General features: G+C 29.5%; 4 protein-coding genes and 1 non-coding gene across 6 annotated transcripts in view; 1 reads left to right on the forward strand and 4 right to left on the reverse strand.

The window, feature by feature from the left end:
- The first annotated feature begins 293 nt into the window (after positions 1-293).
- TRNAT-UGU (transfer RNA threonine (anticodon UGU)) lies at positions 294-365 on the forward strand. Its single transcript has one exon. It is a non-coding gene; the product is annotated as a tRNA-Thr (tRNA).
- An 11,851-nt stretch (positions 366-12,216) lies between these two features.
- LOC102582297 (uncharacterized) lies at positions 12,217-13,830 on the reverse strand. 2 transcript variants are annotated; one of them, XM_006367216.2, is made up of 3 exons: positions 13,441-13,830; positions 12,782-12,847; positions 12,217-12,663 (listed from the first exon to the last, which is right to left on the reverse strand). In XM_006367216.2, exons 1-3 carry the CDS (start codon positions 13,753-13,755, stop codon positions 12,508-12,510), a joined length of 537 nt encoding a protein of 178 aa, XP_006367278.1. In that variant the 5' UTR covers positions 13,756-13,830; the 3' UTR covers positions 12,217-12,507. The 2 variants fall into 2 exon arrangements, with proteins under 2 accessions (XP_006367278.1, XP_006367279.1); XM_006367217.2 differs by lacking the exon at positions 12,782-12,847 and having other exon boundaries at positions 12,223-12,663.
- Positions 13,831-16,458: 2,628 nt separating this feature from the next.
- Positions 16,459-19,488, reverse strand: LOC102582859 (glucose-6-phosphate/phosphate translocator 2, chloroplastic-like). Its single transcript, XM_006367218.2, has 5 exons — positions 18,915-19,488; positions 18,615-18,840; positions 17,675-17,897; positions 17,241-17,454; positions 16,459-16,912 (listed from the first exon to the last, which is right to left on the reverse strand). The coding sequence occupies exons 1-5, from the start codon at positions 19,428-19,430 to the stop codon at positions 16,874-16,876; spliced, it is 1,218 nt and encodes a 405-aa protein (XP_006367280.1). The 5' UTR covers positions 19,431-19,488; the 3' UTR covers positions 16,459-16,873.
- Positions 19,489-21,074: 1,586 nt separating this feature from the next.
- LOC102583195 (transmembrane protein 97-like) lies at positions 21,075-23,187 on the reverse strand. The gene is made up of 2 exons (XM_006367219.2): positions 22,749-23,187; positions 21,075-21,387 (listed from the first exon to the last, which is right to left on the reverse strand). Exons 1-2 carry the CDS (start codon positions 23,070-23,072, stop codon positions 21,211-21,213), a joined length of 501 nt encoding a protein of 166 aa, XP_006367281.1. The 5' UTR covers positions 23,073-23,187; the 3' UTR covers positions 21,075-21,210.
- Positions 23,188-23,702: 515 nt separating this feature from the next.
- The window catches only part of LOC102583523 (transmembrane protein 97-like), a 3,949-nt gene continuing 3,163 nt past the window's right edge, over positions 23,703-24,488 (reverse strand). Inside the window, exon 2 of the mRNA XM_006367220.2 lies at positions 23,703-24,105. Coding sequence (XP_006367282.1) covers positions 23,929-24,105 — 177 coding nt within the window. The 3' untranslated portion in view covers positions 23,703-23,928. The remainder of the gene's footprint in view (positions 24,106-24,488) is intronic.

Below are 24,488 nucleotides of genomic sequence, written 5' to 3' on the forward strand. Positions count from 1 at the left end.
AAAACGTGATTTTGTGTGATATAAATTTTAAAAAGACTTTTGAGTAGTAATTAATATTTGATCAAGTTTTTAAAAAGCGTTTTTGAGTGTATTTTTTCAGAAGTGATTTACAAAAGAAATTACTAGAAAAACTATTACTACTATTTTTTTGGTTATATTTTAAAAAATAACTTTTGCTACTTCTCAAAACATAACCAAACACCTCACCCCTTTTTTTTAAGACGGTAGTTTAGGGGAAAAAACAGTAATTCTTTTCAGTTATTTATTTATAAGTGTCAGAGAGCATCAAATAAGCCCGTATAGCTCAGTGGTAGAGCGTCAGTCTTGTAAACTGAAGGTCTGTAGTTCGATCCTGCATGGGGGCATTTTGCTTTTTTTTGCCTTCCAATTTGTCCCATTTAGATTTCTGTATTTTCGATTTGAATTTGTTTGTCTTATTCAGAAAAAATGTATCTTTTTTAATTTCATAACTCACATTAAATTTTTATTCTATAAAAGTAAAAAAATATTCTGGTATATTAAACTTATTCTAAATTTAAGATCATAAATATTCATCCCAAATTTTCCTTCTTTACTTTCTTTTATGTCATTTTTTATGATATGGGCTGGGCTACTTGTGGGCTAATAAGCCTGAAATTAGGCCCAGAAACTCCTTGAAATTTGTTATCAAATGTTCTAATTAAATCAGCACAAAAATATGGTCAACATTAACCAGTAGAATGCAACATAAAAGATGTCAAATAAGATGAACTTAATTTTGATTTTAGTAATTACACACTAACAAAAGATAAGTCTATATTTGAAATTGCACATCAAATGGTTTAATTTAACAATTTTTCAAAGTGCAAATCAAAATAAAGATCAAACTCCCCTTGTATTAATACCAATTTTCTCCAAGTAAGTTCATCACAAAAAAAAAAATTGACACCTAAATATCTCTAGTCCCTTTAAAGAATGTACGTAAACCTTATCCCACCTTAAGAAGGTGGAGAGGTTGTTTCTGATAGACTCTCAGCTCAAAAAAATGGAAGGAGCGGGACACAAAAATTCCACGAGAAATTTCAAGATTTGTTGTGGTGTTACTATACTTTTATCAATTATTCTTATTATTGTCTCAATCACTTTGTTCCATACTATTCTCAAGCCCAAAAAACCTCAAATCATTCTCCACCCTATTTCCCTAGATGAGATTGAATCCCAAATCTTGTCGCGATTAAGCCTAAACGTGTCATTAAGGTTGATAATCACGATTAAGAATCCGAATTATGGTAGCTTCAAATTCGAGGACTCGATATCTTCACTTATTTACCATGGTAACAATTCAGTGGGTGAAATAGTAATTGAACATGGAACTGTTCCATCTAAGGGAGAGTTAAATACAAGAAGTTATGCTAATATTACTGGGGACAAATTGGTAAAAAGTCCATATTTTATTAAGGATATTGAGGCTGGAAGTTTGAACTTTATATCCTATTTAACTTTGAATGGTAAAGTGAAGATGCTCAAAATTTTCAAGATTCATGCAATAGTTAATAGCTATTGTGACATTTCAATTTTGGTTCATTCTCATCTTGCTATTCAATTAAGTTGCCATTCCAAAGTCAGGTTATAATTTATGTTACTTAGACTCTTTAAAAATGTAGACAGTGTGTATCGAATTTGGAGGATCCGACATGAATGTGACAACATTTTGGGAGATTTCGAGCCAAGTTATTAATGTTAATCGTTGTGTATATTCTCTAATGTGTGTGTATAATAATAATTTTATTTTCCTCCCTTTGTTAAATGACTCAACTTGTTTGTGTTGATTTTATTGGGTAACATTATGTTGGGTTCAAATGAATCGTTGCAACATGCAGAAAGTTATAATTGCAAAATCATGTTAAATCAGACTATACATAAAACTATACTAGAAGAAACATATATTACTAGATGGTTTGGTCAATTGATCTACATAATTAAAAATTAATACTAAGCATAAGCATAGAATCTGTAGGAAGAAAAATAATCTCTTCGTAAACAAAATTCTTAAATGTCTATATTGTGAATGCTATTATGTTTTTGGTATGATAAAAAGGGTCTTCAGTTTATGGAGTCTCAAACTTTCCCCCTAAGAAAAAATAAACCAATTATGAAAGAAAAATATATTTTTCTTTCAGAAAAGTAAAAACAATTATGATAATGTTTTAACTTTCATTTAAGAAAGAAAATATATTCATCAAATATGATAAGAAAATAAGGACTAAATCCTAACACGAGGTAGATTAAATCATGAAAAAATGATAATTGGAAAACGTGACAAAAATATTCTAGTTTTCACTTTCCCCTTTCTAGAAATTAAGTAGAAAGAGTAAACTTTAGGGTTAAGGCTTCATTAATAAGATTATGATCAATATCTAATATTATTCCAGTATTTTGCTATCGATATAATTTTTTTAAATCTATAATTTTAATTACAATTTTCTTAATCGAAGGTGTATTGAAAACAATCTCTTATCTTACGGAGATAAGACTGAAGCTTGTGTTTATTATTATTATTATTATTATTATTATTATTCCAATAATCCAATCATTAGAGCCGGCGGACGGCCGATGATTAAATCTAGGCCATTTAATTTCTTTTGCTTAATTCCCTTCAATCTTTTTTGAAAAACTAAAACAAAGTATTTTTAAATCACATATTATATTATATCATAGATACCATATCTGATCAAGATTTTGTTCTTCTCTTATAAATTATAATTTATTCAATAATTAGTTAGAAAATTGTTGTCATGTAGAAACAGTCCGAAAATGAAAAGTTCCAACCATAACACACTTTAATAATTGTCTTTATTATTATCTACTCTTATTTAGAAAGAGGAAAAAAATAAAACTAGTTAATTTTGGTTAAAAAATAATACTCCTTCCGTTTTTATTTACTTGACAAATAGTTCTAGTTTAATTTTTCATTTTACCTGTCATTTTTGACACATCAGGAAAGGACAATATTTTTTTTCCTATTATACTCTCAATTTATTGAAATTGAGTTAATATGTTTGGAAAATGTAGTGAATAAATACGTTTGGGACAATAGAATAAAATGTTAAACTCACTATATCAATCATTATTTTTTTTAATAGGTATGTCAAGTCAAAATTTGACAAGTAAATAAGAACGGAAGAAGTATTCCTTAGTCCTACCAAGCTCCTGTACTAGTATCCACAATGTTATTTGAAGTTTATTTTTTCTCAAAAGAAAAGTCAAAGTATTATTATAAATGTTTGAACTTTTTCTGAAAGAAAAATATAATTTTATTCCATATTTGGTTTATTCTTCCTTAGAGGAAATGTTTGGAGATCTATAAATTAAAGATCTCTATTCTCATAGCATAACGCAACAGTATCCACAATGTAGACATATAGAGAGTTTTGTTTATTGGGAGATTTATTCTCTCAACAATTTATAATATTTTTCTTTTGTATTAATTTTTATATAATAATATTATATTTTTAGTATTAGTTTTTGTCGTCTGATTTATCAACCATATGATATGCAATTATAAGCTTCCGCATGACACCCTATTCACCTTCATAACCCAACAAGTACTACCAAGCTTCTGTCACGGCCGTATTAAAATTAAATTAAATTAAGAAGCAAAAGTTATTGGCATTAGTACAATATTTAAAAACATGTTGTTTAGACTAAATCCAGTGAACCAAATATTTAATGAAGAGCAGACAAGTTGCGACGTGCATTATTACATTACTCAATAATGATGGTTTCATTTCTTGTGTCATTAGTGGCAACCACAAAATAATTACAGTAAAATCTTATTAAATTAATAGTCGGTTAATTAATAAATTTTTTAAGATAATATTTTTCTCCGATTCAACTTGGATCAATGGAAAAAATCACTTATTTTGACAAGATAATAAGATAATATATTTTTAGAAAATCCATATATAAATATATGATCCCATTAATATTACTCCCTCCATTTCATATTAATTGAATTGTTGAGATATTTTTCATTTTTTAAATTAACTTAATTGTTCAGTTTTCAAGACTACATTTGAAGTGTTCTTCCAATTTTACCCTTCATTAGTTAGTATTGGAATTAATGATTAATTAATATTTAGTTATTTTAATCATAAATTTGACAATAATTAATAAGGGTAAAAATGGAAAACTATGTTCAATTTATGTCTTAATTTACTTTTCTTAAAGGATGTGAAACACCTCAAAAATTCAATTAATATGGAATGGAGAGAGTATAAATTAATAATTCTTTAAAAGTACAAATAGATCTAAGAAAATTCAGTGAAATATGATTCTATTATATGTTCTGTTTTTGTTAAAATTTAAATCTAGTTGAAGCACATCTCTTACTTTTCTTATTGCATCCAAAAGTTTCGGTGTTGTCTTTTCTAATTTCACCATAAAATTGTGAATTGAGTTCTAGATGCAAGTGTTTATTTACGCGTAATGGTTCCAAATGTATTGTATCATCTTCAACTTTATCATCAACATTGTTTTTTCAATGATATCTACAATTTGTTTTAAGCTCTGGACCTCTGAACATGTATCATTTTCACCCATTCAATAGGTTATTAACGTCCATTTTATTGCGGTAACCAAGATCATTAATCATGACCTCAAGTTCATGAATGACGGTTGTCGCAAATGGGTTCTTTCAGAATCTTTGAGATTTCATCCCTGAACAACTTTTTCGGTGTCAAAACACTCTTTAAATTAATAAATATTAATTTATCAATTATATAATACATCTACAAAATAATAATATTTCATGGTCCCGCCTATATTAATTTAGAGAAGTTTTACTGTACTTTTGTTTTACTGTTAAACTTAGGTACTATATTTGGATAGTTAAAAATTACTCCCTCGTTTCCTTTTTATATGTCATCCTTACTATAAATAGTTGGTCCATAATATTTGTCATTTCATCAAATCAATACATAAATTACAATATTCTTACTATTTTATCCTTGTGCGTTATTAGCCTTGAAAATATACATTTGACCAACGTAGAAAAACTAAGTGAATAATTGATTTCTTTTTGTTAAATTAAACTAATTCATATTCTTTGATTGAAAAGTTGACATAAAAAAAAAATTAAATAAGGGTAAAATAATAAACTTACTTAATTTCTTAATGCACGAGAAATAAAAAATGATGACATATAGATAAAAACTGGGGGAATATTTTTGTTATCATATATTTTCAATAATTTTGAATTGTTAACTGTAGTATCATATAATACTCTATATATAGTTTCTAAATAAATAGATTTTATATCAAAAAAGTTGACGATTCTACATTCGAATTCACACAGAATATTAGTTAGTTTAATTTTTAATTTGTACTCTGAATCAAGCTAAAGAAATTGAAACAAATGAAATTCTTATTTATGTTTTACGATATAAATCTTAATTTCTAGATTAAATAATTGCTTTATTGAGGTTATATTATTAAATTTTTGGCCTAACTCACACCTCAAAAATTAGGTCAAACAAAATAAGAATTATCCGAACCTTGAAAAATTAAATTTTAAACCTAACTCATTAAAGAAAAATTATTCAAATTCATATAAAACCACTCATTTCATTAATCATTCAGTAGAAAACTTTCAATCTTCAACCGAGGTGCTTATGATTTTTAAGATCAATTACTTTTACGAATAAAATGAAAAATATTATTTTATTTAAACTCTTAAAATAATGAGTAATCGATTGAATAATTATTTCTAAAAATCATAAAAGATAATTTGAGACGAATAAAATATACAATTCTGATAAAAGTCACTTAACCCCCACCTCACCCCCACCCCACCCCACCCCCAACTCCAAATTGTATGACAATACACGATAATTGCACTAATCACGGGGTGTACTACGTACCACAAAAACCTTCACTCTCTAAATACAACAATTGTGGCTATGCATTATTATTATTGTTGACTTTATTGCTATTCTGCTTGGCCAATCACAATTAATATTGAATCGTTTGCTTGTTATTATTTTGCTCCTTCCGATCTAATTTTACTTGCCACCTTTTTATTGGGCATGCCTCTAAGAAAAATATTAACTAAATTATTTTTATTGGTTTATTAATTTTAATTTATACTTACTAATTGTTTTACTATATTATTCTTTCTTCATATTTATTGAGTAAGAACAAAGAGATAAAAAATACTCCTAGTAATTAATTATATTTTGATTTTCTAAATAACAACTAATTTGAACCAATCAATTTTGATAATCATGTGAATTAAAATGGACCAAAGAAAATAGACGTCCGTTTTTACATGCCTACTATATTAAAAATAAATATTTATTTTTACTTGTTCAACTGAGAAAATTAAAAGATAATTTATCACTTAGTTTATAATTCATTTTAATTATTAACTATAATCTTTTATCAAAATATTAATTTAATTATATCTAAAAAGTGATATAATAAAATTATTATTCTATTTATTACTCTTTATAGAATATGTCAGATTAATATTAAACAAATAAAAATGAACGAAAAAAATACTTGTCATGGATATTCAAATTTCTACCGTACTGAGCGAATGTTTGTCTATTTATGTATCTTGACTCAATTTCCTCGTCCCATTACCCCAAAAATAGAACACACTCATTTTCAAATACTAAATTACTACATTTTCAATAATGCCCTTGTACTAAGGAAGCTTCTGCCTTATAATGGTTAAGAATAGAAAAACACTAATTAGATATTGTTGATGCTCTTTCGTTTGTTTTTATTTATTTATTTTTTTAAAAAAAAATATTATTTTTTTTAATATATAAAAAAAGACAATTATTTATTTCTTAAATCAATTTTCAAGAATTAATACTAAACATCAATTAATAAGGACAATATAATTAAAATAGTCATACAATCATTATTGTGTCAAATTCAAATATAATAAATTGTTTATTTTAGAATCAACTCCCATACTTTAGTTTTTATTTTCTCCATTCACTTTTACTCGTCACTAATTGTTAAATGAATTTTCATTTTACTTGTCACTTTTAACATATCAAGAACTATGTTTTAACCTTAGCATTAAATATTATTCTTCATAATTATTTTCTTAATAAATGTGCCAAGTCATGAAACATGATAAATAAAAATGAACAGAGTACTTGATGCTTATTAGGAATTTTAATCAACTAAACTAAACAAATTTTATGAGCGTTGTAAAGAGATAACGAAGAACGACAAAAGGATAAAGATGAAAAAAAATGCTTTGAAATAATTGAATTTGATTGATTAATTGTGTGTTGATGGGATGATATCCGACATTGTACAAGATTATACAGAGAAATTGGTCATTAGCGGGCTTAATCCACTATCTAATCATGCTAAAAGTCATATTCCTAAATATGAGATCAAAATTATGTGATAATTGCTGCGCATCCGACCGACTTCATGGTATATGTAAACTTATTTTGGAAAGTGTTTTTTAATACTATACTTTTAGAAAAAAAATATTTTTAGTGTAAAATAATTTATATTTGACTAATTACTTTTTGAAATATTTTTTAACATAATAATTAATATTTAGCTAAACTTTTAAAATTACTTCTAAATTTATTTTCTCAAAATTGCTGTTCAAAAAGTAGTTCTGAAAAAAAAATGTTAGCTTCTGAAAAATAGATTTTGTGACTTTTCGAAAGAGCTTAATTTTTCCAATAAAAAAACTCAAATAATTCAAGAAGCTGAGGTGAGGATTGACACTCCATATGTTGGACATTAAAATTGCCTAAATTTGAACTGACAAGGTTTATTAAGCCATGCATGTTCTTAATCTTGATTTATTATGTATATAGTCTGTTAATGTTCTATCAAAGTTAAGATAATTACTGATTTATGACCATTCTATTTCCACTACTTCCTAATTAACCTAATTCATTTGACTATGTTAATCAATGATTACACCATTTAATCAACAATTAAACAAAATTTCTATAATTAGCAGCCATTGTCATTTGTCAGAGACAAAATTTCCCCCACCAACCGATGTGGGATAACTCAACATTTCTTTGTCCACCAACATGGGTTGTGGTGCATTGATGGGAGTGCTTCACCCTTAACCAGAGGTCTCGAGTTCGAGCTCTGGGTATGGAGAAAATCATGTTGGGAGCGCCACCCCCGAATGGGCCCTGCAGAGCGCGATCCGGATTTAGTCGGAGCTCCAATGTGGGCTCCAGACACCGAGTGAGAAACAAAAAAAAAAAACATTTCTTTGTCCATTTTATCGTTAAGTAATTCTTTCAATTTTAATTTTTTTTTTACCTTTATCGTTAAGTAATTCTTTCTTAGACGTATTAGAGTACTACTCTAGTAGTTAAATTTAATTTTCTTAAGCATATTAAGAATTTAACTTGATAAATAATCATTTAATGAAATGTTTTTTTTGGGAGTGCAAAATATAAATTGAACTAGTAAAAAAAAACGGAAGAGGGAGGGAGGGATGGAGTAAACAATAATCAACCACCAAATTAAGGATATGGTGTAGTGAATGGTTCTTCTCTTTATTAGAAATTTTGGATTCGAGCTCAGGATATTTTTAAATGTAGAGAGCTCTACCCCAAATAGGACCCTATCCGGCGCGATCATCAGATGAAAAAAAAACATAATCGTCAGAAAACTTACAATGCCATATATTTTAAAATCTATTATATAGATTGTTACTACGTCCGCATCATAGACTGGATGACTATATATCAAACTCAAATTAAGTTAACAAACTTAATTATAATAGATACTTAAGTTAACAAACTTAATTATGGTGTGTTGGCAGTACTCTTTGGTCTTCATATTCTTAATGTGTACATATGCACATGGAGGGGTCATCTTTATATTTAATATTTTAATGATAAATACCTAGTCATAAAATTAAACCTTTCCTATTTATAAAATGCAACTAGATTTTTAACTCTAGTCATATTATTTATTGTCTTCTACTAAATAAAATAAATATATAACTAGTGGATGAGATTGAGATTAATTAACATTTTTTAGGACTAATATAGTCTTTTCAACGTGTAGCCATTGGTGAGTAAGATTGAGAATTTGTTTAATCGATAATAATAAATTAGTAAATTATATCCATAAATGAAAAAGTCCATTGTATTTGTCGAATATAAGCTTGACGGATAATTTATTTATTTTTTACCAATTAAACGCAGTCTTCTCCTTTAAAAATTAACGCCAAAGTCGTAGGCACAAGAATGAATATTGGAATATACTTGCAGTTTTTTTTTTCTTTTCTAGTGATGTCGTAAACATTACCAACAAAATTATATAAATGTAACAACATTTTAGTTTCAAAACATAGCGGAATATACTGTATTTATGCACATAATAATAGTGAAATACATTGTATTTGCTTGCATAATAAGTGTTTATGCACATATACAACATCTCTATCGTGGAATACAATATATGTATCTACACGCATAATAATAATAATAATAATAATAATAAAAAAAAAAACATTGTATCCGCCATATATAATATAATATATAATATATGTCCGTCCACATAATAAGTATATCTCTACGTATATAATAGCTCTATCTAATTATATCGGTGTGAATAATAAGTGTATTTACGTATATCTGCTAAAATCCCCAAACTATCGCTATATTATATATGTAATTTTTAAACTATCATCATACAAAATAATTAGAGGACTGAACTACTAGTACAATTGTATCCGCCATATATAATATAATATATAATATATGTCCGTCCACATAATAAGTATATCTCTACGTATATAATAGCTCTATCTAATTATATCGGTGTGAATAATAAGTGTATTTACGTATATCTGCTAAAATCCCCAAACTATCGCTATATTATATATGTAATTTTTAAACTATCATCATACAAAATAATTAGAGGACTGAACTACTAGTACAATAATTTTATTGTTACACCATGAAAATAATTAGGTACTAGTGGTTCCATGTATTAATTAAGGTTAGTAAAGTCAGGAATTTGGTATAGACTAAAAAGGGATGTAAGCAAGCCTATGTCATAGCCTAGCTAGTATAGGATACCCTCTATATATATTTCTCTACTATTTGATACTTATATAATTACTAGATCATGTTGTCCGTGCTATGCACGGTCCTAATAATATAAATGGTATATTTTGGGGCTAATAACCAAGTTTTGAAGCGATTGTTTACGTGGATAAAAGAATAAGTTTTTTTTTATCACAAACATGTACTTTCTTTAACGCTATTTAAGGCATAATGAGACTACCCACATGCAACATTTTTGAAATATTTTATGTTGTCAATTATCATGATTTATAGTATTTTTACGATAGATTCACTTCAAGAATCAGTGAAATTTTTTGTATTTTTTTTCAAAACATATTTTATGTTGTCAATTATCATGATTTATAGTATTTTTACGATAGATTCACTTCAAGAATCAGTGAAATTTTTTGTATTTTTTTTCAAAACATATTTTATGTTGTCAATTATCATGATTTATAGTATTTTTACGCAATTTTCAAATATAAAAAAAAATAAAAAACATAAGACAAATAAATTAAAATGGACCCAATATATGTTATTTTTGTTGTCTCAATTTATGTGACACAAATGAAATTTGGAGAGTCATCCAAATTTTCATATTTTTTTAAAAAATGTTTGAAGTTATTAATTATTGTGATTTATAATATTTTTATGTAACTTTGAAATAATGTACATTACTGGTCACTTTGTCCTAATTTATGTGATATGGATAAAATTACATATATATATATTATTTTAAAAGGGAGTTTATGCTCAAGTTGTACTATATAATAAATATAATATATAATATTCAAGAAAGTCCCAATCTTGAATATTATATATTATAGTTGGGTATAAACTTCCTTTTAAAAGTCCCACAAGTATAATATATAATATTCAAGATTGGGAAAAGTCCCAATCTTGAATATTATATATTATACTTGGGCCTAAACTCTCTTTTATAATATAGTAGAAAATATGATCACACACACTTGCAAAAAAAATAATGTTATTATACCAACCATGGTTGTTGTGATGGAGTGATAATTACTCCTTCATCCTTAATTAAAGGTTTTGGGTTTGAGTTTTCTTGGATACAGAGTCACCTTTATTAGGGAGTGTTTTACCATCACTTTTCGATGCGAATCCAAATTTAGTCGAACTCTAATATGAGTACCAAATATCATGGAAAAATATATTATTGTGCTTTTCCTCCCTGGGTTAGGTATTACTATTATTTTTGTTTTCGACCTCCAGGAAGATGGAGAATAAAGGAAGTGATATAAAATAGATGACATTATGGTGGCTAAATATGTATTATAAATGATTGATGCATCTAAGTGATAATACTTTCTCCTTATCGTTTATTAGTAATTAAGTGGGTTCTTTTTTTTGTTTTTTATTTAATTATTTTCTATTCGATGTCTGATTCTTGTATTGGAATTCAATTATTCCAAATTCCCCGATGTTATTCCACTTCCATGCTTGCAACTTCCTTTTTATGCTTCATTTTCAATAAATAAATAAAATTGCTCTCTTTGATTTATTCTTTTTATTATATGTTAGTTTTCAATTTAGAATTTCTATTGATATCACTCTAGTTTAGATATTTTTCCGATGATAATATGCCAAAAAATGTTCCATTTGTACTATAATGAGTATTTGTGAATTGTTTTCCAAATTAAAGAAAATAGAGTATCCCTTTTACAAATTTAGTATGTTTTAGCCTATAGGTGCAATGCATTCTTACGTTTTTTATTTTCTGAAGTAAGAAAAAAAAATTAGTTTGTATGTTCGTGTACATATTAACATGTTTATGTAAATATATACATTTTTTCTATTAATTTTATAATTTTCTACAATTTTTAATGTAATTTTTATATTTTTTATTTATTTATATGTGTATCTTATTAATTAATAAATCATCCATAAGATTTAAGCCTTGCTCTGTTAGATAACGTCATGCTTCACGCCCCTACTTGTTAAAACATTGATCCTAATATATGTTCGAGAGAAGAAATGACTACCTAAATGGTTTCAATTTCAACTAATCTTTAGTTAATAGTCATGAACATTTAATTAATATTTAGGCTAATACCATGATATATAAATACACAGATAGTAAAAGGGAAGAAAAAAATAGAAGAGAAAAGTCATACATACAAAGTTATATACAAATCCCTCTTTCACAAATTTATTTCCATCTAAGAAAAGTCTTACTTACATGCCACTATTTCATACTAGTAGCTAATACATTTCTTTCCCTCAAAAAAAAAAAAAACTGAAAAATATTTTTACATAGTGAGAGGAATTAAATAGACTTTTTTTTATATAGTTCTGCTAACTTAAAGCAAAGAGTACTTGAGCTTAAACTAACAAATCAAAGTCACTTTCGGAATTATACTTTCTATATCTAATATGTATTTAATCAAACGAGAACGCGCAGCGCAAATGACCATCAGCCTCTATAGTTGACCAACATGGACAAAGGCACCAAACAAAGTCCCTTCTTCTCGAGGTCCATATAACTTTTGTTCTTTTCATCAAAACACACAGTACTATTTCTTTCTATTGTCTCCATTTCTTGTTGTTGTCTAGAGCCACCTTCAAATCCCTAACCAATAAATAAACAAATATCGAAAATAAAATAAAATATTAGTTTCTACTTATTTTATTTTTAAAAGATTCATATTAATATGTCACAGAATTTAGAGAGAACATTAATTACTTACCAGAAAATTTCCATTATTGTTGTCTGTTCTTCGGTAATTGATGTCCATTTGCTTATTAAAACTTACCTATTAAAATCAAGCAAGTATCTCAATACAAAATATTATGCAAGACCAAAGACCAAAAAGAAGAAAATTAATGAACCATAAATAGGCAAAGATTATTCAATACTAGTGCTGGTGAAAGGTAATAATTATATGATAGAATAGTCGAGATGCATGTAAATCTATTTATTAAAAGATTGGCACTCTAACGGTTAGACATGACCACCATTATTAAAAATTTAAAATATATAAAACAAAAATACACCACACAAAAAACTGAGAAAATCATCTATTAATTTCTGTTAAATGACCCTTAAATGCCAAAATATGTTGTGGATCATGATGACACTATATGTACTACTCCCTCAACTTTTTACGGAGGGTTCCTTAAAGATTTTTCAAAAATATCATCCGATTTTGATCTTTACGAAGGATTCAGAAAAGAGTCCGCACCCTAAGGGATGATGCATGTGATGTAAACCTCCTATCCTAATACAAACATTTAATGTCTGCTTTTACGGCTTCAACTTATAAGTTACACAAAAACAACCTTATCGTTGCTGCAAGCTCCCTTCGCTACTATTATAAAATAAAAAGGTGAAAAAAGAATGATATACCTTAGGACTATTGACAGGTGAGCTAGCAGTGTCTTCTAAATCAGGATCAGAGATTTTCTTGTTCCTTGGTTTCTTCAAATTCAATCTCTTAAGAAATGGTGACCCATAATTATTGTTGTTACAATTGTTCCAAACAGCATGAGAAGCAGCATCAGACAACAAAGAGGGACTTCCAAAACTATCACAATATGTGCTATTTTCACTATTATTGTTATGTTGTTCCATTGAAAAATCCTCCAAATAAGTTGTCCATCCACTTTCTTCTTGTGCATCATTATGGTCACCTGTTTCTTCTTGATTCTTATATGAATCCATTTTCTTATAACACCAAATTAAAGTGCTTTAATTTGGGGAAATATAATTGTTTGATTATTGAGGGAATTTGATGACTTGTAGGCTAAGGGAAGCTAAGAGGGCTTTAATTTATAAACAATAGATAACATGTTCAGCCAAAAAAAGGTGGGGGCTCGTGACGTGGAATCTTGATGGTGGGGTTAGTTAAGGAAGTTAAAATGAACCGTTTTAATTTATTAAAAGAAAATTAAACATGCAATTATTTTATTTTAGTCGGAAGTCTTTCGGAAACAACTCATCTGCCTTACAAATTAGGGATAAGGTTTGAAAATACATATATATCCTCCCATTTTGAATATGCACACGTAGATACTTAAACTTGTATATAAAATTGAACAAATAGACACACACATCCTATATTGCATAATACATGTAGGACGTCACACAAAATGCAAATTGTCATGTAGGATGTTGTCTATTTGGTTAACTTTATACAAGTTTAAAAGTCTACTTATACATACCTAAAGTTGAAGAGCATAAATATTAGAGATATTTATATATTATACCTAAATTTTAAAAGTTATTTTTTCTTAAACTCCTTGCTCATTCAATCTCAACTACACAAAGAGGAACAAAGTAAGTAACTATCATTTTTATCATGTTACTAATTTATATTTATCATTACAAATACACCTAAGTAATTACTCTATCCGTTTCATTTCATGAGTCGTCTTAATTTATTTGAGCAAGAAATTCAAAAAAAGTAATTTTCTTTTTGAATTTTATGATCTTAAAACTTTAAATATGTATATATATAATATAAAAGTATGTTCATTCAATTATGTGATCTTAAACATGTTAGATTTGATGTCGAAATAAAAAAAATGTTATAAATAGAGGTACTTATTTATAACATGATTGTATAATTTTTTTGTAAAGTGCATAGAAATTAAGCTCAAAAAATAAAAAATAAAAACAGAAAAGAAAAAAGGGGGAAAAGAACGTGCAGAAAGGAAAATAAAATTCAAGGAAGATAGATGATAATGGTTGACTTGTTAGTTTTGTATGTATTTGCTACTGTACTAAATTAATGAAGGAAATTATTTTCTTTTGGTCACCCACTTTTTGTCTCAACAGAAAAAAGTGTTAATGCCATTGAGACTTTTTGTTTTTTCCATTATTATTATATATATTCCTACTTCTTGAACTTTTAGTAGTTGGTGAACGCATTAATTAAATTAATTACTTGTGAACAGGTGCATGTACTTGGAAAAGGAGTTTTAGAGGAACGATAAAGTTGTTTTCGTCTGATCGATAGTTTTAGAGGAACGATAAAGTTGTTTTCGTTTGATTGATAGGTCTTAGTTAGATTTGAGCCATGAAAATAACTAGTACTAATGTTTGCATCATGCATATTATCTATATGATCACTCTCATGGCCCTTTTCGAACCTTACGTGAATGTGAGATATTTTGTGCATCGAATTGCTTCTCCTTGTGCATAAACTAATATAATATGCTCTAGGTGCTCCATGTCATGATGATCAACCATCTGTGTTTTCTTAATTGGTTTAGGATAATTTAACTTAGCTAAGGGGAATGTTTGTCAGTTTAATTAAGAGGGTAGATTAGATTAGATACATGACTTTACTTAATCAAAATATATTAATTATTATGATGACCAAATAAGAAGGGGCTTTAGTTTATTGAGAAACATTAGTTAGTTATTATATATGTTGAAATGACAAGCAACATTTCATGTCATGACTTTGGTTATTGTCAAAAAAATTGACTTGTACTATTCCTATTGATTAAATATTAGACAACAAATAATTATGCTAAACTATATGTTTAACTTCTGTTAACCCCTGGATACTCGAAAGAGTCATCTAAATCCCCGCTAAATAGAGTACTATAATTTTAATTTTATTAAAAGGAATAAATTAAATTCAGTGAGCCCCTTAATTCTGATCCAATCTGCAAGATGATGACTGGAATCCTGTTGTGTAATTTAAATATAATGTAAATTTAATTACTAATTAGAAATTGATAATCAATCATAATTGGTATACTTTGTTCAGTTTAGTCGCATGAGGCTTGTCTAGTGTAGTTCTGTCTCTCTAGTGTAATTTGTGAACTATTATATTAAAGCGAAATTTACTCTAACCTCTGTTAGGCATTTGATAGTTAATCAATATAAAATAGTTAGGCATTTGATAGTTAAACAGTGACCATGAATAAGTTCATTTTACACAAAAAAAAAAAATTCCCATAAATGTCCAAAATAATTGTTAAATTATTCTCAATTTTGTGAAAGATAACGAATTTTCTTCTTTAAGTCCCCGCAATATGCGGAGTCTAATAAAGGGTAAAAATAGGACCACTTCAATTCCAGTTTTGACCTGGCTAGTGTATATTGGGTGTATTTTACTGTATATGTTATGTATAACACTTGTACAATATACTGTGACATGCACACAGCATACAAGTACATACACCGATATACAAGTGTGTATAACCAATCATACGTCATCATGTGTATATCATATACATGTCTTGTATATTTTGTGTATGCCAATGTATATTATTATATATCATGAGTATGTCAAGTGTATATATTGACGTACGTATGACATACATATTATGATATATACAGTACATGGAGAGAAGAAATTGTGGAAGCCATGAGAGAGAACTTCAATGAAAAAGAAAATTACCATGGATAAAAAAAGTAACAAAGAGAGTCATTTGATTTTGTGGCTAATTTAAGAAATGTTTAATGGGCACGTCTCAAAAATAAATAATTTTCAATAGTCATACATCCAAAGCTTTCGTTTAGTAGAAACAACACATCACATATTGTATGAGTTAGCACACAACATGAATTGTAGAGGGAAAACTTATTATTCATCGAATTTTGAACTGTGCCCAACTAGCTCTCTTGAATTTTCTCAATTCTCCAAAAAATATCATGCTACGAAGTTTATTCTCTATATGCATTCTTCGACTATAAATTTTAATTCTCTTTAGTCAATATTTTATCCTGTATATCATGTAAGATCATATCAATCTTCAATTACAAAATATTAGTCCATTGTTGTCCATCTATTAACTCTCTAAGTCAGAGTCTCCCCTTTTCTTCATTCATCCTTCTTGCCAAACTTCTCTAATTGTTTTGCCTGCATAAAAATCATAACAATAAAATTAATCAAAAAAGGAACAAGTATCAAAATTGATGTTGCTGATATTATGCGATCATCTCATCTAAAAACTCAAGCTATTAGAGAAAACACACTTTTATCTATTTAATTATGTCTTTAACACGTTTCCTCATAAACAATTTGTAGTTATTGTTTGTCAAAGTATGAAGTGCTTTAATGGTACATAGGATGAACACAAACAACTAATTGTACATGTGTTAGATTCATTTGGATCTTTATTAGTCCCAAGAGTAACATGAAAAGCCAATTACATATACTTAGTAAGAATGTATATATTTTGAATTACCTGTGAGTAGAGGAAAGTTCCAAAAATTGCAATGGTAGCACCAAGGGCATTGACTGGTTGAATTGGATTTTGGAAAATGATGATGGAGGAAACTATCACAACAATTCTCTTCATAGTGTTACCAATGCTAAATGTCAATGGAGAAATTTCATTTAGGGACATATAGGACACTTGATTGTACAAGTGATAGAATACACTCTGTGCCACCACCCACCTAAAACAAGAACAAAAAATTTACATAAAAATATTGAATTTTAAAAGAATTGACCAAACCTAAGTTGTTCAGACTCTCCAAAAATGCACTACTTTTGAAGGATCCGACATGCGACATGGGGCATGCACCCGATGACATTTTTGAAGAGTCTGAGCAACATAGGACCAAACAGAATGAGATTAAATAATGTTACTATAAGTTTGTAAGATAATATGCTTACCATATAAAATTAGGGCCAATTTGGGAGACTGCATTTTGCCATCCAAGTGCCCACACTTTTGGACCCTCAACAGCAATGGCAAAGGGTGTAAGAATCAAAAGGGACATCATGGAAAGACAAGCATAGTAATTCATTCCTCCAACAGATTTCCCTTTCATCCCTTTCTTTGAAAATATGTTTCTGAATACAAATGCCAAGTTTGATATCATAGCCCCCATGAACCCTGAATGTTATGAAGTATTAGCAAAATAAATAAATCTCATATAATTAGTCTAAAATTTGACGACAACGAGCAGTGAAGAATCCAGGATTTTCATTAAGAGGGTTTGAAAAAAAAGTAGTATGCCTATGATTTGAACTTGGAACCTCAAGGTGAGTTTTCAACCCCTTGAACACTAAGTCAACCTCTAATCTTACATTCACGAGATTCAAAATCAATATATAGAATATAAAAATTCTTAAAAATACCTTATATATACAATGTATTTTTTCACTTAGGGGATTCGGGTTAACCCCTTTAACTACCTCTAAGTCCGCCCCTGGCAACGAGTGTGGTGGTATGGATGATATCCCTCGACCCTTAATTAGAAGTAGAGGTTTTAGCGGAGGATCCAAAAATTTATACAAGCAAGCGGAACTCAACCGTTTACTTATAGTAATATATTATTTCAATTTAAATCTAAGTTGCGTGGACTCTTCACTTTCGATGCCGCACACGTGTCGGATTCTCCAAAAATACACTACTTTTGCCGAATCCGACACGCACCCCTTGACATTTTGAAGAGTCCGAGCAACATAGATTTAAATCCCTTTCCTTAAACCTAACTCCGCCACTACCCCTTTCTATGTGATGCAAATCTATATTAGTCAGGCCAGTGAGCTTCGAATATATAAAACACATGCATAATCACTAAAACAAGATTGATTTGTAACTTATTACCAGTTAGATTAAAATTGAGCTCAGTAACAGCAGCAAGTGCACAACCACCAATAATTGGCACAAGTGAAAGATAAACTGGCAATGGAAAAGTTTCACCCAAAAACAAACTTGAAACCAAAACACTGAAAGCAGGCTCTCCACTTTTGATTATGTGTGTGAATGAAACTGCAACTTTTGACATGCTCACTGTTGCAGCAACATGTCCAATTGTATGTGCCACAGCAACCTATTGAACACAAACACATTATAAGAATTCAATGTTTCTTAGTGCGAAAAACAGAGTATGATCATTTTACTTACAGGAAACAGAGCTTTCAAGAAATCAATATCAGTCTTTGGAGTTTCAGCAATTCTTGTAGCCCAAGAAACTAACATTATGAATGAGCCAGCAGCAAGTGATAGAGTTGAAGTAAGCCATGGAAATGGAAAAGCATTCAACACTTTCTTGTTATAAATATTGAATACCACATTCAGAGCCCACCATGTTGCAAAATATAACCCAATCTTGAATTTATGAGCAGCAACAATCTGAGTTTCTTCATCAAATTCAATGCTAATTGGTGGCCTACTAGCTTCATAGGCATTACATTGGACTAAAGGGTCCCTAGATTTTGATTCATTAACATGCCCAAATCCACTCACCGCTGAAATATATAAAGGCTTTTTGGACATAATATTATTGGCCTTGTCACAATTTGGCAGGGCAATTTTCTTGGAAAAAAATGATGAAACACAAGGTTTTGAACTAAAGAGGTTTTTATGTAGGGGATCAAAAGTTGTGGAAAGTCCAAAATATTTTACTGAAGAAAAGGCCATTTTGTTTTATTTTCAAGAATAGTAGTAATAAAGTAGTAGTAGAAGCTAAAATAGTTATATGGAGAGAAATGCTCTATTGGGCCATTGGGGGGGTTTGAATTTATAGTAGTATTTGAAATCTAATGGTAACAACTTACAAATGCAGAGTTTCTTGGAATATTACTCTGTACAAATTGAATTTTGATTAGTTTACTTTGGTATTTCTTAGCAGTTTCCTGTTCAATTTGAAGTATTTTTCCTTATATGTATTTCAAGATTTGTTTCATTTGTTTTGAAGTTGTTTTTATTTAGTTTCTATTTAGTGTCTGATGTTTACATTTGAGCTCTGATTAAATTTATATTGCGTATAATAGAATCTAAACTGGGTGGTGTTTCCAAACAAGATTTGCTTCAACTCGAGATATCTGATTAAGATCTCTACACCACAACTCATATTGATGTTTTGAAGTTGTTGACTTGTCATGAGTTACAGTCAAATTATAGTTTTGTACTACTAGCATATTTTTCTTCTTGCATCTTTTGTTGAATTGTAGAAGTATGTAATAGGAGAGATTAGGGATAATTAATTTTAAGATGAGTTTATTTAATATTTAGTTGGAATAAAATTGCGAGAGTAATTTATTTTGAGAATAATGTTATTTTTATCTCACATTAAGGATGGAATAACTAATCTCAAGATAATTAATCTCTATTGAAATAACTTGTTACCAAACGATTCCATAAAAATAAGAAGAATTATTCTAGTAGTATGGTGGAGACAATGATAACGCTATAATTTGTTTCAATTTATTTATTTTATTTTTAATATTTATTTTAAAAAGATTTCTTTAACTTTTTAATTATTTTATCTAAAGATATGTATAATGTACCAAAAGTCATTTAATTTTATAGTCTTAAAGAATAAAATTTAAAAGTTGTTAGTTAAACAAATTTTGAATATTCTTACCTAAATTTTTGTCTTCGTCACTAAATGAAGTTTCAGATACTAGACCCTCACTATCCACATGCATGGGGCAATCTCTAAGAATTAATTGAAATGTGAAATCCCACAGGGTGATGGATTTAGCATGGTATTAGACCCATGTTTTGTTGTCCCTTACTCTCAACCGTTAAAATGCGTAACGGGAAGCTAGAATTGAAGAGTTTATAAAAAAGATTAAGCCCCATGAATTGTTCCTTGCTTTTAAATCAGGAACAATTCGTGAGATTTAAAACTCCAACAAACTTTTCAACTCCATGAATAATTGTACTCATCGAAGCCTTGGGAGCTCATGTCCTTTTCAACATTGGATTAATTTTCTATCAAGTTTGGTGTGTTACATTACATATGTCCATTTGTACCTAAGTGCTTGATGGACATATTTGTTAAATGGACATATTTGTTAAACTGTATTGACTAGCTTAGAGACTACTTGTCAACAATTACATAGTGGTTTCCTATATTGACTTATAATTTGGAATTGTTAGAAACCATTATATCTCAAGTTCTTAGACATGCAATTAACAAGGATTATACATATAAAAATCCCAATTCTAAGCAGCCTTTGAAACTTAAGGATGATGGGTTCGGCCCCTTTTATCCTTGTCCACTTAAATACTGAATTTAATTTGTTTGGTGCAGGGCTCGAACTTGTGACCTTAAAATTCATACACAACACAAGCATCATAACTTTATATCAGCTAGGGAAACTCAAAAAGAGCCAAAATTGATATGGTTTCTGGAGTCGAAATTGAAAGATCAATGCCAAAAGAAATACAAACTCTTCAATTCGTTGAAAGATTAAGCCCTCTTCTTTCTGCTTATCGTGGATCCTTTTCCAATGCTAACACTCTTGCTAGAATGAGGTAGTAGACCACGTAAAATCGCTAAAACAGCAAATCCTAGAAATGGATAGTACACCATCAGCAACTTGTCTGATGCTTTCTCGGAACCCTTCATTTCACTTAGTATTGCCACCTGAGATTAGCAACATTGATTAGAAAAGTAAACCATAAGCAGATGCAATTCCACTTGACTCTTATCTCAAAAGCAAGTTAAGTACTTAAGGTAAAAAACGTAAAGACAGAGGCGAATCTAGGATTTTTCGAAAATGGGTGCACCAAGTAAAATGTATTGAAGTGAGAATTGATCCTTTAATCCTCAAGGTCAAAAGCTCAACATTTAACCATGTGGACCATTTAGACTTCTTGTAGTACGGGTGCAAGAATATAATATTATACAAAATCTTAAAAAATATACATATAAAATATCTAATTTTACGAAGAGACCACGGGTGCGGGTACTCTATTTTTTGGCTGTAAATTCGCCACTGCGTAAAGATAATCATAGTAAAAGAAACAAGGTGGCATGATGCCAAGCTGGAGAGAAGAAACCAGATAAAGAACTTGACATTGCAAATCGAAATGGAAACTCTAGTGGTAAAATAGAGTTCCAACTTTTCTTGATAAGGTGAAAATAGAGTTCCAACTTCCAAGCATACATCAACAACAACATATATACCAAGTGTAGTCCCACAAGTGGAGTTTGGAGAGTGTGGATGTACGCAGACCTTACCCCTATCTTTGTGGGTTTAGACTTTAGAGGTTGTTTCCAACATACCCTTGGCTCAAAAGGGAAGTTTTCGAAGCAAGATTGTAAGCAAGTATGAAAACAAGAAAGCAAAGCAAGTGAAGCAACATATACTAATACACATGGAAGAATAAGAGACTAAAAAAACTACTAATAAGGATAGGAGGCTAGCTCCCTGCCCATCCCACATAAAGTGAGACCACACTCTCTAACTTATAACCTTATACTCTCATCTTCGACCTTCATACCTTCCTTTCTAGGATCATATTGTCGTTAAGCTAAAGCTGTCTCATGTCAGGTTTAATCACCTCCCCCAGTTCTTCTTCGGCCTACTTCTATCTCTCGTAACTCCCGCTACTCCCAACCTCAGCATACTATCATTCACATTAATTTCTCAAATTATTTCCATTAACCATAAAAGGTCCAAAAGTTACAATCTTTCATCTTAGGGGTAATGTCAATACAACTTATATTCGAATATACTAGAGCTATCTGATGAATCCGATCTTATGAGGGGGAAAGAGCAAGCAAAGCAAAAATTCACCCAGAATGCATCTGCTTCATCCCATAATGTTATCAAATTCAATCTAATTTAAATCCAATTCCACTGATATATGAAACATCAACCACAAAAACAAGACAATTTGAAGCTAGCACAACAATCTATTAATCTTAAATTAACAGAGTCCAGAGACAAACAAGACAGATTGCAATCAGCCCCAAATATAAACAATAAGCAAATTTCTTACCATTGAAGTGAGAGTGGAAACACCATATAGCAAGGAGGTAGTTTTAATCCAAGATTTTCCAGCTGCAATGGCATAAAGACTAAGGAGGCAGATGGGCCAAGCAAAGAGAAGCTCCAACCAGATTAACCCAACAAAGAAATGGGGTTTCTCAGAAACCAAATAATCACCACATTCTTGAGTGTACCAGCTCTTTAGGTCAACCAACACAGGGTGAAATATGTGTTTAGGAAGGGCAGTTTGACCATCAAAGAGTGGTGCAACAATGGCCATGAAGAAGAAGTAGATGAAAAGAAGCAAGTCCAATAGCTTAACAAAACCACCCATTTTCGTCTTCGTCTCTTTGCAACTGCCACTCAACAGTAATGCTAATTATGCAAATAATGTTTCCCTTTGAAATCTCGCTCACTAGTCAATAATGAGTAGATCCAGAAGCAGTTCTTTTTTAAAATTTTCCACAATAAAATATTGTGTCATTACTTTATTTGTTTTACATAACGTAAGTAGGTAACATAGTTGCTCTAATCTATAAAGGAACAGATGGAATATATCTATTTCTTAGGCAAATCTGGGTGTTAATATTCCAACAATTTTTATAATAAATTTATTTTCCTTCCAATTTAAGAAAAATGACTTTCTTTTACCTGTCGAGACCCATCACCTCAACTCCAGCTACATCTCGAATGCAATTAGCAATCCTATCCCATATATTTTCCTGAATAATTTCCATTAGTTCAAATTTTCCGCCAAGTAATGCCGTCAAATATAATTTTTTTTGTTTCTGTCAAGTGTCAGCTACTGAAGCACGCAAAATCAACTGTTGAGAAACTAGTTAATCCAATCGAAATACATTGTAATAGTCTTTTAGACAACTCAAATGGAGTTCCTATTTCTGGTATATAGTACTTTGCTAGACTTTCTAGCAAGAAAATTGATCTTTGAAGATGCAACAGCAGATCGTTGCGAACGAGAAGGAAATTATATCAAGATTTAAAACTAACAATGTCATCAGCACTTGTGAAACTAAAACTCATTTTGTGATTGTTTACGTGAAAACTCGTGCACAAGCCATCAAAATATAATGTCAACTAAAAAGAACCAATAACAAAAATTGATATGGTTTGTAGGTATCACTGCCTAAAGAAATACAAACTCTTCAATTCTAAGCTTCTGAGTTGAAAGATTAAGCCTTCTTCTTCCTGCCTATAACGGATCTTTTTCCAATGCTCGCACTCTTGCCAGAATGAGGTAGTAGACCACGTAAAATTGCTAAAACAGCGAATCCTAGAAATGGATAGTACACCATCAGCAACTTGTCTGATGCTCTCTCGGAATTCTTCATTTCACTTAGTATCGCCACCTGAAATTTGCAATATTGATTAGAAAAGCAAGCCATAAGCAGATGCAGTTCCACTTGACTGCTATCTCAATTTGGGAACTGCTGCATCTCTAATATGACCTTTTACCTTCATTGAGGATCAAATGTTTTTAATTTGAGAAGATGTACGAATAAATGAAACCATGATTCTGAAACTAAAACGATGGCAACAGAACATGTCAAATCCTCCAACTGGATTTACAAATTGAAAGAAACAACAAGAAGAAGAGTATCCGTCATGTGCTTCTGAGCTAGATAATGAGATCCGTAAACAATTTCAACCTAAATATTTCAATTGTCAAATAACACACAATTATGAAGGCTAATTTCTTGAATTTGAATTCGATATTAACAAAGGAATTTGG

Source organism: Solanum tuberosum, unplaced genomic scaffold (genome assembly GCF_000226075.1).
Source record: "Solanum tuberosum cultivar DM 1-3 516 R44 unplaced genomic scaffold, SolTub_3.0 scf00733, whole genome shotgun sequence".
NCBI lineage: Eukaryota > Viridiplantae > Streptophyta > Magnoliopsida > Solanales > Solanaceae > Solanum > Solanum tuberosum.

What these genes read in the sequence shown, in the direction of transcription:
- LOC102582297 (XM_006367216.2), bottom strand. Translation starts at nt 13,755, where the DNA reads ATGGATTCATATAAGAATCAAGAAGAAACAGGTGACCATAATGATGCA. An exon ending in CACCTGTCAATAGTCCTAAG is followed by an intron (nt 12,848 to 13,440) that starts GTATATCATTCT and finishes TGATTTTAATAG; the next exon opens with GTAAGTTTTAATAAGCAAAT. An exon ending in ACAATAATGGAAATTTTCTG is followed by an intron (nt 12,664 to 12,781) that starts GTAAGTAATTAA and finishes TTTATTGGTTAG; the next exon opens with GGATTTGAAGGTGGCTCTAG.
- LOC102582859 (XM_006367218.2), bottom strand. Translation starts at nt 19,430, where the DNA reads ATGGCCTTTTCTTCAGTAAAATATTTTGGACTTTCCACAACTTTTGAT. An exon ending in TCTTGAAAGCTCTGTTTCCT is followed by an intron (nt 18,841 to 18,914) that starts GTAAGTAAAATG and finishes TGTGTTCAATAG; the next exon opens with GTTGCTGTGGCACATACAAT. An exon ending in GAACTTTCCTCTACTCACAG is followed by an intron (nt 16,913 to 17,240) that starts GTAATTCAAAAT and finishes ATTTTTATGCAG; the next exon opens with GCAAAACAATTAGAGAAGTT.
- LOC102583195 (XM_006367219.2), bottom strand. Translation starts at nt 23,072, where the DNA reads ATGGGTGGTTTTGTTAAGCTATTGGACTTGCTTCTTTTCATCTACTTC. An exon ending in TTTCCACTCTCACTTCAATG is followed by an intron (nt 21,388 to 22,748) that starts GTAAGAAATTTG and finishes TGCTAATCTCAG; the next exon opens with GTGGCAATACTAAGTGAAAT.